Genomic DNA, 13,126 nt, shown 5'->3' with positions numbered 1-13,126 from the left:
AATGCTTAGCTTCCTTTTCATCCAGTTCCAGCCCCTTTCTTGGGGTCTGCCTCAACAGACTTGAAGGCTACACTTGGCAAGAAGTACTGACCTGGGTGGCGGGGAGAGATTTTCCTCTAACTGGAGAGGACCGTGTGGGTGTATTTGTGAAATCAAAGAGAACAGACAAACTGGAGTGGGGTCTTCGAACATTGTCTGGATCCCTTCTTTGGGATTCTACAGCTGCCTACACCCTCATCACCAGGCAAGATCAAAAGGCTATGGAGCGCTCTTGGCTGGGCTGCTGGGCTTTTGTTCTGTTCCGAAGGATGTGTGGGGAGTTGGAAACCTCAGGTGGCCTCTGGTCTTTAGTTCAGAAATAGCACCTATGAAACTGCCAGATAGGTCCAGTGGGCATCATCTTCCCATAGAAACCTCATCCATATATCTAAGGAGAGACGCTCAAGGATAAAGGAAGAGATGCCTCCAAGTGTTGTGACTGGTCCCTGGTTAGTAAAGGGAACAGTGGACAGGCTTGTCTGAGACTTGGCCAGAACACTCTACACAGTTGCCAACTCCAGTGTGTCTGCAACAAGAGGAAGTACAGACAATGCAGTGTGCCAGCTCAGAAGCCCAACTTTGTCTTCAGGCATGGTATCCTTGCCTTGACTCTTGAGACAGCACCCCGTGTAGCTCACCTTGACTGTTACCCTGAATTGTCCAGGCTGCAGCTCTGAGGGTGACTTTTGATGGCTCAAACAGTCATGCTGAGCTGGACCAAGGTTGTTCATCCAGTGGCCTCTGGAGGCCTGGGAGGGCTGGAAGGTGCTTCTGGGTAGGGTTGGTCTCTGGGATGATATTCCCAGGGTTGGTGGGATCTGCACATTAGATTTCTGTGCAGTCCTAGTCAGCTCGCCCTGGCCTTACTTCAGCCAGTTGAGCTCTGCAGTCCAACAGGTCATCCCGGAGCCGGGCGATGGCCTGCGTGTGCTGGGCCAACGTGTGGTTTAGCTTGTCTATGTGGCCCCACAGGCCCTCCCTGGACCTCAGGGGCTCAGTAGGCAAACTGTTCAGGTGGGTTGCCAACAGGCCCAGCCTCTCACATGCTCCTTCCACTTGGGCCACCCTCTGGTCAAAGTGACCCACTGTATGCTGAAGTTCCTGGGCTGTGTCCCGGCAGCGGCTCAACCCTCCAGCCATATTAGCCACACCAGCCTTAAGTTGTTCGAGCTCCCCTCGAAGGTTCAGGACCTGCCTGTGGCCAGCCTGGAGCCTGGAGCCCTGGCTGCTGACCTGTTCCTGGATGGCGTGGACCTCAGCTTCCACTCTTCGTTCTCGTTCATCCAGGGATGTGTTGGCGGCCAAGAAGGCATCAGAGTACTGGTTGACAGAGTCACTGAGGCCTGTGAGTGACTTGCTCACTGAGTTCAGGTTGACCTTCAACAGAGTGATCTCCCCTTGGAGTGAGCTGCCTGTCCCTTCTGCCAGCTGCCCCTGAACTTCAGCTACTGTGCCATTGAGCTCTTGGAGCAGGGCAGTGTGCCGGGCCACCTGGTGTAGGAGAGCCTCACTCCGGCTCTGCCAGGCCTTCACCTCTGCCACAAGGTTGTCCAGGATGGCTGTGGTGGTACTTGGGGTACAGGAAGTCTCCAGGGACACCAACCTTTGTTCCAGCACAGCTAGTTCTGAATGAACAAGCGGCCGCGCCGACCTGTCTGGTAAGGCACTCTTGGGGCTTAGCTCTCCAGTCAGAGTTGCCAGCCGCTCCTCTAGGCTCTGCACTCGCTCTTCCAGTGTGGAGCCGAAGCCACCGACACCCCAGCCCCCCATCTCCATTCTCAGGCAGCAGCCCCTTGCTCCATTCTCTGTCCCATTGATAGTTTCAAGGCCTTCAAGCAGCCCGTCCACACCTCCCTGGAGCATAGCTGCGGAGAGGCGTGCAAGCTCATCTGCGGCCAGGGTGCTGGGGCCGCCTTGGGTTTCAGTGATAGCCTGCAGGTTCCTCTCAAGGCTGTCTACTCGGGCACTGATCAAAGCCAGTTGACTGCAGCAGGTACCCCCACCAGTTAGAGTCAGGCCCTGCAGCTGAGTACCCAGCTGTGAGAGCTCCCGACGCAAGGCCAGCTCCCGGCCATCGAGGCTCTGGTGCAAGCGCTGGCTGGCCGCCTGGCCCTCCTCACACTGCTGCCGCACCTCTTGCACCCGGAGGTCACACTCACTCTGGACACCTTGTAACTTCTGCTCAAAGCCATCCAGCAGGCTCCCCCAGAGTCGCTGTAGCCGCTGGTCCACATACTCCTCCAGCAGCGCTAAGGAGGTCAGTGGGGATGGTGGGGCATCCCGTAGCCGCTGCAGGTGAGCCTCGTGCCCCAGGGCCAGCCCACGCACCTCATCTAACAGCTGCACCTTGGTCTGTAATGTGTTGCTCACCTCTGTGACCTTGCTCAGGAGCTCACTTAGAGGAGGGATGAGTGGTCCTCTGCCTCTGTCTTCTGGGTCCACAAGCCCCTCCGGGATGACCCCAAAGCCTATAAGTACAACAGGAGCCCTGGGGTCACCAGTGATCCTATTGGGATCCTCGTGGCTGGCCACCAATCCACTCAGAGTGCCATATGCTTGTGATAGGCGCCGAACACCGCCCTCCAGCTGTTCTAGCCACTCACCAAACAGCCCTTGGCCTTTTCTACCTAAGGAGGAAGAAAGACCCCAGGAACATCGAAGGCCTGGCCCTCCAACATGTCATCTTCAGCCCTGAACACAGCTCCCTCACCATTAAGATGGGGTCTAGCTGGGGAAGGTTGGGGCTTTACAGTAATGGCCCACACAAGATGCACACACACACACACACACACACACAACTCTGTGAGAGCTTAGCCAGTCTGCTTCACTTACTTCCATCCTCACCCTGACACTAAGCCTACGAAACCCAACCCTCCCTGGAGGACATCCATGGACAGACTCACCACGGGGGTGTGGGGCCTCTCTGCTGTAAGGAGAAGGCCTGGGACCTGGGCCCAGCTGCCCCAAGGGAATCTGAGGCTTTGGCTCCTGATGTGGTGGGGTGGCTCCATGGTCTGTGAGGTGTTCCGGGCAGCCTTCCCCAGTAAGACCAGGGCAGCAGCGCCAGGCCAGGTCTGTCACAGTCTTGTAGCCAATCTTGTATCTGGGTCTGAATACTGAGCGGTACCTGGATCAGAGAGAACAAGGGAGCAGGCCTTACAGAGGCTTTGAGCCCTGGGAGTGAAGGACATGTGGAGAAGCCCCACCATACTGCTTGCTTGAAGGGAAAGTTAGTGGGGATTTAACCCCAATCTTCCCAAGACCACTAGGTCCCCATCTGTCATGAGAAATTCCATTCTAGCTCTAATGGAGCCTCTCAGAATCCTGACAAAGCTTCGAGCTCCTGATATGTAGAAGAACTATCTCACCAGGGCTGGGCTGGCAGCCCCTTTCACTGGGATACTCTCAGCTCCCACCGGTTTCTTTTCCCTCTTACCACCCATCTCTAGCTTAGTGAGGGAACTGGACACTGCTCAGAGGCTGGTGTGAGGGCATCTCTGGTTGTGAGCAGGAAGGGAAAGCCAAGGGTACAGGGAGAGCTCACCAGGAACACCTCCTTTACCTGATCAGCCAAGTACCTGTCACTCACTGTCACAATGGGGCATGGGTCTGTTCTCAGATATACACATGTAATCTCTCCAAGTGCAGACCTAATTATACCTCACGTCCTGGGCGGCCTGTCTGATCTACACCAGGGCCTCTGGCTTCCAGGGACCCTGCAATGTCAGTCTCTCCTCTCTTTCCCTACACTCTCTGCCTCTGTCATATCTCTCTCCCAAACTGAGCCTGTCCTTGTCTCTATGGGGGGGAGGATCTGCTGCAAGTTCAAAATTTTAGGGTCTTTCAGGAATCCTGGTCCGCTCTATAGCAAGCTCTGTGGCCCAGATAGTTTCTTTGAAGCCCAGGGTTCTGCAGTCCTTTGCAGATGTGGTTCTGTTCCCAGCTGAAGGCAATAGCCTGGAATGTACTCACTCACCTGACTGTTGAGGGGCAGTTGGGCCCCCACCCACAGTTCCGGTACTCAGCCTTTATGTAGCTCTCTGCTCCCTCTTGTAGGACGCAGGTCACATTCCTATGTACCACATAGGCACAGAGAGACCTGGAGGGGGAAACGGCAGGTCTGGAATATTTGCCCCGAGCTCCCACCTGTTGGTCTTGGGAGCTCCCCATATCTTTTTTTATTTATTCTTGTTCCATGGGACCTTGGACCTTTGCCTGGGGTCCATATCTTCCGAACTGGGCCTGTGTCTTTGATGCGTGTCTACTGAGCCAAGTGCTCAACTGAACCAGAAGGTTGGGTGTCTACCCAACACCACTCTGAGAAGGCCACCTCAGCTTCTCCCTCCACCACTCGGCCTTCTTCTCCCCCCCCCATCCCCCCAGCTCCTTCTCTGGTTCTAAACTCCTTATCCTGGCCTTCGAGGTGTCTGAGAGTATAATTTAGTGGCTTCTTTTAAATCAGGTTTTCCTCCTTCCTCCCGTGAAAAAGCTTTCTAGTCTCGGCTTTGCCATTTCCTTGTTCCCGAGACTAGTTCCTTGTGCCTTCTCTTATATGAAGCCTGCTCTGAGGCTCCTGGGCTCACAGAGTGTGGTTGTAGGCTGGGTATCTGCCTTCAAGATCTTACATTCGATTGGAATTCAAATTTGGGTACAAACTGACCACTGTGGAAGTCTGTCCGTTCTACAGTACAAGCCCAGGTCCCACAAATCCTCACCAGCTGTGCATCTCACCCACCTTAGGGCTCCCGCAGGGTTACTGGGGCCAGACCGCAGGAGGGGAGGAGCAACTACCTACGGTAAGCATGGTTCTGTCTACAACCACGCAAGGCAGAGGAGAGACAGAAGGCATTGGAGTGGGGAGCCCCGCGTGTTCCAGGCGCGGACAACCCTTCCTCCTCTCCCTCCACCTGGTCCGCTGCGTCTGGAGTTTGCTCACAGCGCAGCTGGAAAATGTTACTTCTCTGGAAAGGTTTCCACGGGCACTGCCAGGATCCCAGCCGCCGCGCCAGGCCCCCTCGGCTGACTTGTTCTTCGCCAACCCCGCAGCCTCCTGGATGGCGGGGCGCCTGCCCGCGCAAAGGATCGTGTCGGGGGAACCGCCCCATCGATGGCTGGGGTACCCATGTCTCGATGCCTCCGCGCGGGTCCTGGCAGGTGGGAGTGGCGGCGCGCCACGCGGGAGCCCCCCTCGCGTTCCCGCCGCGGCCCGGCCCCGCGCTTACTTGTGCGGCCCCGGGCGCAGCCGCGGACGCCATCCGGTGGTGTAGAGGCTGTAACGGGAGGCACCGGGCTGTGCGGGCCGTGCGAGGAGCGGGGTGCCCTTGGCCTGCGCCCCCGAGAGCAGCGCCGCGACGGCGCACAGCCACACGGGCAGACGGCGGCCCATCGCGCTCGGTCGTCACTCGGTCCCTCCGGGTACCTCCCGCGGGGGATCCTCCGCTCGCCCGCCCGGCTCCCGCCGCCACTCGCGACCCCCGGAGCGCGGGTGTTCGGCCGCCTGGAGCTGTGCGGCCGCTGCGTCCCGCCGAGTGGCCGGGGCTACTTGCGGCTGGGGCCGCGCAGGGGAGGCGGGAGGCGGGCTCTGCACGGATTAGCATAAACTTGGGGCCGCGCCGCGAGCTCCGCCAGCCCCCCTCCCCGTCGCCAGCCCCCGGCCCCAGCTCCAAGCTGACGCCCGAAGGGCCGCGTGCAAACACAGGGTTAAGAAACGAGCAGGCGGGACGCAGGGCGCTAAATTCCAGGAGGCTCCCCAAACACGCGCAGCCCCTGGGTACTCTTAGGGTACCCGGCAAGAAGCAGCGAAGCCTAGAGGCAGGCCTGGCCTCCCTGCTGGGATCCCCAAGACTAGCAGGGCACTTCAGTCTTAAAAGTCTAGTGGGTATGGGTACCGCAGTCCAGGCCCTGAATCCGAGACGGACATGTATAGGGACACACTAGGAAACCTTTTTCCAGCCACCTTCCTGTAAGAAGGTTCAGACTGTCCCCTGTCTATCGGTGCCCCAGGAGATTTGATAACTGCAGACTTCCCTTCACATCAACTTTTGCATATCAAATAGGGTGGTCAGGCTACCTGTCTGAGTTCAAGGATAGGACAGCGCTGTCTGTTTGTTAGGAAAGAGCTGTACCATGCACTCATTTCCTCTCCAACCCCTCCAAGATTAACTCAGCCCACCCCTCCTCGCGTGTGTCTCCAATAAAAGCTTTTAATTAGGTGGGCCATAGTCTGGTGTCTGGTTCATTATTAGCTTCAAGTCAAAGAATATTGCTAGGACATCCTCATAAGAAACGACCTTAAGCCAGGCTTCCCGAACTGTTCATTCCTAAACATGACTCTGGAACCTGAGTTCGTCTCTACAGTCATTCTTATTGGACATCATCTTGTTAAATGCCTACCCTGCAAGAAGCCTTTTGAATTCTGATTCATCCAAGAGGACCACTTCTTTCTGGCTTTGTCTCACCCCCACAGGACCACAGCCCTCTGAATTTGCACCAAGGGAATACCGGGCCTGCTTGGCTGTCCCTGCCCCGCCCCCCACTTTGGTGTGTGCGTGTGGGTGTGCGCGCGCAGGCGCGCGTATCGTTCATTCCTATGTGTTCACATGCACATGAAGCCAGAGTGCAACCTCAGGTGATGTTTCCCAGGTACCATGTTTCCTTGTTACCATGTACCTTGTTTCTTTGAGACAGGGTTGTTCACTGTTATGAGTCTGTCAAGTAGGCTAGGCTGGCTGGCCAGTGAACTGGCCCAGTAAGCCCCAGTAATCCCAGTTCTACCACACCAGCACTGAGATTACAAGTGCTTGCAATCATACCTGGCTTTTCCTCCCCCCCCCCATCTCTCTTCCTTTCATCCTTTCTTTCCGTTTCTTTTTTAGAATCAAATTCAGGTCTTCATGCTTGCATGGGAAGCACTCCACTGACTGAGCTGTCTCCCCAACTCCGCTTTCTTTCAAGAGTAACTTTGAGGGGCTGGAAGGATGGTTCAGCATTAAAGAGCACTCACTGTACTACCAGAGGTCAGTTTCAGAGGACCTGACACCCTCTTCTGGCCTCCTTGGGCACCAGGCATGAATGTGGTACACCACATACATGCAGGCAAAATAACCATTATATGTGAAATAAATTTTTAAAAGTAACTTTGAGGTGTGAATAAACCCATTTGAAGGTGGTGGTATCAAGGATGCTGGAAAGAGCAGTTCTGAACCCACATCTATGCCTTGCCCTCTCCACCTGGTCCCTCAAGGCCGATACCTGACCCAAGCCTTTCTGGTGGTCCTTCTGATGGTCCTTCTGAACTGGGTAATGGTGGGACACAGGTGACTGAAATCCTCTCTAAGGTGTGAGTGTTTTAGTTTCTAGGGTTGCCGTCATAACTAACAAATCAAGTGGCTGGGAAATGACAGCAATTTATGGGGCTGGAGAGACGGCTTGGTGTCTGGGACACCTCTCCCAGAGGACCCAGGTTTGATTCCCAGAACTCTTATGGTTGTTCACGTGTGTCTGAAAGTCCAGCTCCAGAGGATCCAATGCTCTCTTCTGGCCTCCTCCAGTACGAGGCACACACTGTGGTACACAGACATACTTGCAGCCAAAACACCAAACACATAAACTAAGATAATAAATTTAACACAAAACTCTTTAGAAATGACAGCAATTTATTGTCCTGTATCTCTGAAGGCTTAATGTCCAGAATCAAAGTATTATGTGGGTCGTTCCTCTAAGGAGGGGTGCTTCCTTGTCTCTTCAGCTGCTGGTGGCTCTGAGCAATCTCTGGCTCATGTCCACAGCACCCTCATCTCTGCTTTGGCATTCCCGTGTCCTTCTCTTGGTCTTCACACGACCCTCTTCTGTGTTTCTGTGTTCTTATAAGGACAGCGGCCATTGAACGGCCTCATCTTAAGTAAATATATCTTCAAAGACCCTATTTCCAAATAAGGTCACAATCTGGGGTTCTGGTGGAATTACATTTTAGCAGGATGGGGCTCTGTTCAAGCCCCTGCAGGGGCTTTTGGGGGTGAGAAGACACACCAGAGAAGACATGCTATGGTCATAGCTCTGGACCAGTTAGAAGGGAGTGAGGATAGAAGGCTAGAAAGGAGACTGCAGTGCTTAGAAAACATAGCCATTTGGTGACAAGGCATGGCTTCCTCGATCTGCTTCTAATAACCTACCGTTTGATCTGGCTTGAGTGGCTTGGGCAACTCCAGATGCACCCAAAGCCTCACATTCACCAGAGATGTTGGGAGCCATTTTGCAAGGACAGGGTGCCCATGTTCTTGAAGTCATGGACTTCCTGCTTTTCACAAAGGGAGACATCTGAGGGGCAAATGTATAGAGCCCCCAGCTCCTCACCCGGCTGGCTTCTGACTGCTTGGCAGCACCACTCAGCTGGCTCTGGGAGAAAACTCCCCCACCCCAGAAGCTGTGATCCTTTTCCAAAGGGTCCCACCCCTTCCTCTCACTCCCTTCCCCAGCCCCAGATGTGGGGCCCACAACTCACAGGAAGGAGGCTGGACCCTGTTTGAACTTGAAAATGTCCATGTAGCAAGGGGCTAGAAGGACAGATGAGACTTACTTCCCCTTCCCAGGTGGCTGACATCAAAAACAGGCTCCTTTAATTGGAACGGTTTGGGGAGCCAGGGCCAGGGCCCCATCCCAGTGGAGGAGGAGGACACCAGCACAGGAAGATGCTCAGGGCTGGATACAGCTAGAGACTGGGGTCTCCCTGTGGGTGATGAGGCCACTTTGCATTTGCCAGACAGGAAACCTAGAGAGGCCAGAGGCAGGAGAGGGAGGCAGACAGTCATGTCCTCCCTGACTCAGATGGGAACGTCTCCACCTGGATGGAGACTCCGGAGGCACCACACACAGAAGCGTGGTTTCCGTTCACAAGGCAGGCACAGGCACCTCCAGACACAATCAGCTGCATGTCTCATGGAAACATGCACACCCCACAGAGTCACACACATTGCCCTCCTTGATAGCTCTGGTAACAGGTACAGCCAAGGATGCTAGCAGGACGAACTAAGCATGGGAGACAGAGGCAGGAGAGAATGGATCCTGGGAGGATGCAAAGAGCTGGACTTACCCAGCTAGTGCTGTGTGATGCTTGGCCTGCTGTATGCTTTGGGTCCACCCCTTCTGTGCCCCACCAAACCCTCCTGAGAAGTGACTTCCTATCTTCTTTCCAGCCTCCTCCGTCTCACCCAGAGTATGTGGCTCTTTGTTTATCCAGAGATCATCACCTACGATCGCTGAAAGCCACAGTTTATAGAATGTAGCTCTTCCAAAAGAGACAGAAATAGAACGCTCAGACGCTGCCAGCTTTCTGGCAGGAGCCCTCCCTGCTGCAGATGAGCCCCTGCTGCTGGGAGAAGCCCAGCCTATGCTCCCCTAAGCCAAGTGTGGAGGCACCGACACCAAGGTGTGGGTTCTAGACTCTACCCAGACCATCATCCATGCTTACCACCCCTCCCAATCTCTTCTTTCTGTGCCCATACACCTGAACTTCTCTGCTAAAAGCTTTCTGTAACAAGGTTCTTTGTCCAGCTCTGCCTTCTTAAAGCCCATCATAACCCATTTGAACTACACATATACCATCAAAAAATGTGACTGTCAGAGTTACACAAGTCTCCGGGGCTACAGCTCACAGTGGTGCTTTCCAGTTAGACAAACATCACTTGATAAGGACCCAGAGTGTGTGCAGGTCCCTAGGTGTGAGGAGTCCAGCAATCGTGAAACCTGGACTTCTGAAAAGCCGGGAGTAAGAGTAGCTTACAAACAGCTTTGGCATTGTGCAGTTCTGATGGGGTCTCAATGTGGACACGTGCAAGCCAGATGCATCCATCCATTATGCAAATTATATGCAAAATACATGTGTAGGCCTCCCAACTTGCAAATACCAGATGTGACCCTTGGGGACCCTGAATTTAACTGAGCACTGTTGTACAGTAGAAACATGACCCAACTACTTATGGTAGACAGGAAGCGCTAGATTCAAGGTTACTCAGACAGGAGGGGATGAAAGCAGGCAGGGAGTCTCACCTGGGTTTGAATCCCAGATCTTTCTCTCATAAGTTATATATATATAATCTGTCTGAGGTCCCATCATTCCTGTGAGCCTGTTTTCCCACATGCAAAGTACTATTAATGAATATAGTGGTCGTCTATAACATTGTAGAAGAACAGGTAAGAACGGTGGCCTCACACTTGGGCACATAGATGTTCACTGACTGGAGCAGTGCTCAGTGGAGATTCCATCCCTGGAGATCATCTGTCTGTCCCTATGACAGTTCTACTGTGCTCTCTCTCAGACTGTGGGCAGGACCTTCTCCTAGGGAAGCAGGCACCTGTGGATTTGGTGATTGCTAGTGTTGGGAGAGCCAGGAATCCTCATTTCTCATTCCTTCAGAAATCTATCAGAGGTCTCACTCACAGGGGACACTCTCTGTACCTGCATACACACACACACACACACACACACACACACACACACACACAGAGAGAGAGAGAGAGAGAGAGAGAGAGGAACCTGGCCAGTACACTCACCAATCCCCTTGTAGGTGTGATAGTTCCCTTTGTGCTATGAATCATCTTGGTTGATGGCAGTTGCTTCTCCATGGAATTCTAGAACCTATCTCCATATGACTAGCTGATATAGGACACAGAAGACAGCCTTCCTGCCTTAGGGGATAAAGGTTGGCAGTGTGGCTTATGCTAAAGCCCCTGGGTTGGGCCCTGTCTAAATTCTACCTGACATCCATTTTATATTCCTATCTTCTTCTGCTGCTTCTCTGAAAGAGAGAAAGGGGGGAGGGAAGGAGGAGGGAGGGAGATAGAGAGGAGGGAGAAAGAGAGACAGAGAGAGAGAGATAGAGAGAGAGACAGAGAGAGGGAGATGGAGAGAGAATATTTGAGAGCACCTACCCACATCCCAATAAATCACCAGAACCTAGAGCTCTGCCTCAGGCTCTGATACCAGAAGCCTGACCCAATTCAAGGAGACAGCTATGTAAGCAGAGGAATCCCTGACTGAAACTTTGTGTGGTCGAGGACCACAGGAAACAAAATGGTTGGAGTGTGTGCATGCGCGCGCACGCGCGTGCGTGTGTGTGTGTGTGTGTGTGTGTGTGTGTTATAAGAAAGGTCATACAGAGGTCACCGTGTTAGGAGAGAGCCCCAGGTGGTGCTCCAGCATGTACATGACCAAGATATAGGAGAGAGCTTGGTGTGTTTGGTGAACACTGCAAGGCTTTGGGTAACTGAGGTCTCAAGAGAGCTTAGTAGGGACAGAGGTACCTTGTACATCCTAATGAAGGGTCAGGGCTTACAGCTGGGAGCAGCACATAAGGGAGCTGCCGCTGTAAATACCCCAGGCTGCTGGTGATGGCATGGACAACCAGGTACGGGATCAGTGAGACAACCATTGCCATTCTCAGTTACCAGGCCATCAGAACCCATCAGAGTGGGTGTCAAGGCTAGACCTTACAGGCTGTCAGGATAAAGAGCCAGAGGGTTCTGGAGGCTGATCTGAGGTTGTAGGTATACAAAGACATCTGGAACATGCTAGGCAGAAGGGACGCAAAACACTGGGACTGGCACAAAAGTGACCGGGGTGGGGGTGGGGGGTGCATATCAAGTGCAGGGAGAGGGGCAGGAGCCTGCATTTTCTGTGTCCTTCAAGCAAAGCCAGAGCCAGACAGGCATGTGGGGGTGGAAGACAGGAGGCAGCTTCAGCCCCAGTCAGCCCTGGAGCTCCCTGTCTGAGCGCTTGGTATCTGTCTAGGGCTTAGGATAGGGACAAGCTGGGGGTGGAGGACAGAGCTGCCCAGGCATCAAGTCAGGGGTGCAAGGCCCTGGGAATGGTTTCTGTTCATTCTCTTCTAACTCTTCTATTCACAAGCACTGGAGTAAAAAATGCACATGGGATTATCGGGCAGAGAAGAGGCGAGGATGGGAGGATGCAGGGAGGACAAAGCAGACAAGAGAAAGGACTTCTGGGATGGGGGGGAGGGCTTGCTGTTACCATGGAAAACTCATGCCTGGGCAGACAGAACCTGACCTTCACCCAAACACTGTCCTTATTGCAGACCTGCTTTGCTGGAACTCCCTAATTCTCTGGGACATCGGCTGGCCATCACTTTGGTATGGAAAGCACAGACAGGCTGTGCACATCCCAGGCTCTCCTCAAGGTGCTCTGAGGGTGGGAGAAACAGAGGTGGAGGGGGGTTCGGAGATGTCCCACGAGGGATGCCTGGGGAGAAAAGTGTGCTCTAGTCAGGGTGAAGGGATTCTGATGGGTGTAGGCCACGTGCAGCCTGAAGACCAGAGATGGTGCAGAGACACTCTTGGTGTCCAGCGCCATCCACTGGAGACCCCTTCCAACACAGCACAGCTTCTGGGTGTACCTCTGTTGTGCTCCAATACAGACTGGCAGTTCCAGACCATCTTCTGCTCACATCTGAAAAATGGGACCAATCCTGAGTTTTAGATGGGTCATTCTGTAGCCATGATGGGTGTGTATGTGTGTGTGTGTGTGTGTACATGTGTGGATCCAGAAAGGGCTGCTGACAGACAGGAAGGCCATTCTGGAGCTGTCAAGCTTCAGGAGCTGACTGGAGGTAGGTCAGGGCTGAGGTCAGCGTCAGGGAGCTCCCATCCCCTGTGGGGCCCTAGCCTCCTCTATCTTCTGCTTAGGGCTGATGATACATTTGACAATTATCTATAAGGGCTTCCTGCCAGGGCCTGGACTTGCAGACCTCTCCTCCCCTGCCCAGTAGCCTGGATTCCATCTATCCACTTCTGCCACTACCATGTGACCTTTTGGGCTTCCCTGAGGTTGAACCTCAGCAGTGAGGCCTCCTGCATTCTTGGCTACTCTGGCCTGGGCTGACAGCCTCCGTTCCTTTGGGAAAGAGAGGTCAGGAGGCTCCCATGGGTGGGATGATATCCCATCGGTTCCTCCTCTGCTCGAGTTTGTGCTGAGACTAGGTAGGACAGCTTGATTCCTGGCTATCTACCACCCCTGCCTCTATGGCTGTCTCCCACTCCTGCCTCTATGGCCGCCTCCCACCCCTGCCTCTATGGC

At 54.1% G+C, this 13,126-nt stretch overlaps 1 protein-coding gene across 2 annotated transcripts; it reads right to left on the bottom strand.

Annotated features, from left to right (window-relative positions):
- Positions 1-882: 882 nt before the first annotated feature.
- Positions 883-5,570, bottom strand: Emilin3 (elastin microfibril interfacer 3). Of its 2 annotated transcripts, none has more exons than XM_028786758.1 (4): positions 5,262-5,570; positions 4,016-4,138; positions 2,943-3,166; positions 883-2,666 (listed from the first exon to the last, which is right to left on the bottom strand). In XM_028786758.1, the coding sequence occupies exons 1-4, from the start codon at positions 5,423-5,425 to the stop codon at positions 883-885; spliced, it is 2,295 nt and encodes a 764-aa protein (XP_028642591.1). In that variant the 5' UTR covers positions 5,426-5,570. The 2 variants fall into 2 exon arrangements, with proteins under 2 accessions (XP_028642591.1, XP_028642592.1); XM_028786759.1 differs by having other exon boundaries at positions 883-2,507; positions 5,262-5,425.
- Between the last annotated feature and the right edge of the window lie 7,556 nt (positions 5,571-13,126).

This window comes from Grammomys surdaster, unplaced genomic scaffold (genome assembly GCF_004785775.1).
Source record: "Grammomys surdaster isolate TR1022 unplaced genomic scaffold, NIH_TR_1.0 125574, whole genome shotgun sequence".
In the NCBI taxonomy this organism is placed as follows: Eukaryota; Metazoa; Chordata; class Mammalia; order Rodentia; family Muridae; genus Grammomys; species Grammomys surdaster.
The sequence above is the reverse complement of the archived record's forward strand: the minus strand, read 5'-3'. Positions and strand labels throughout refer to the sequence as shown.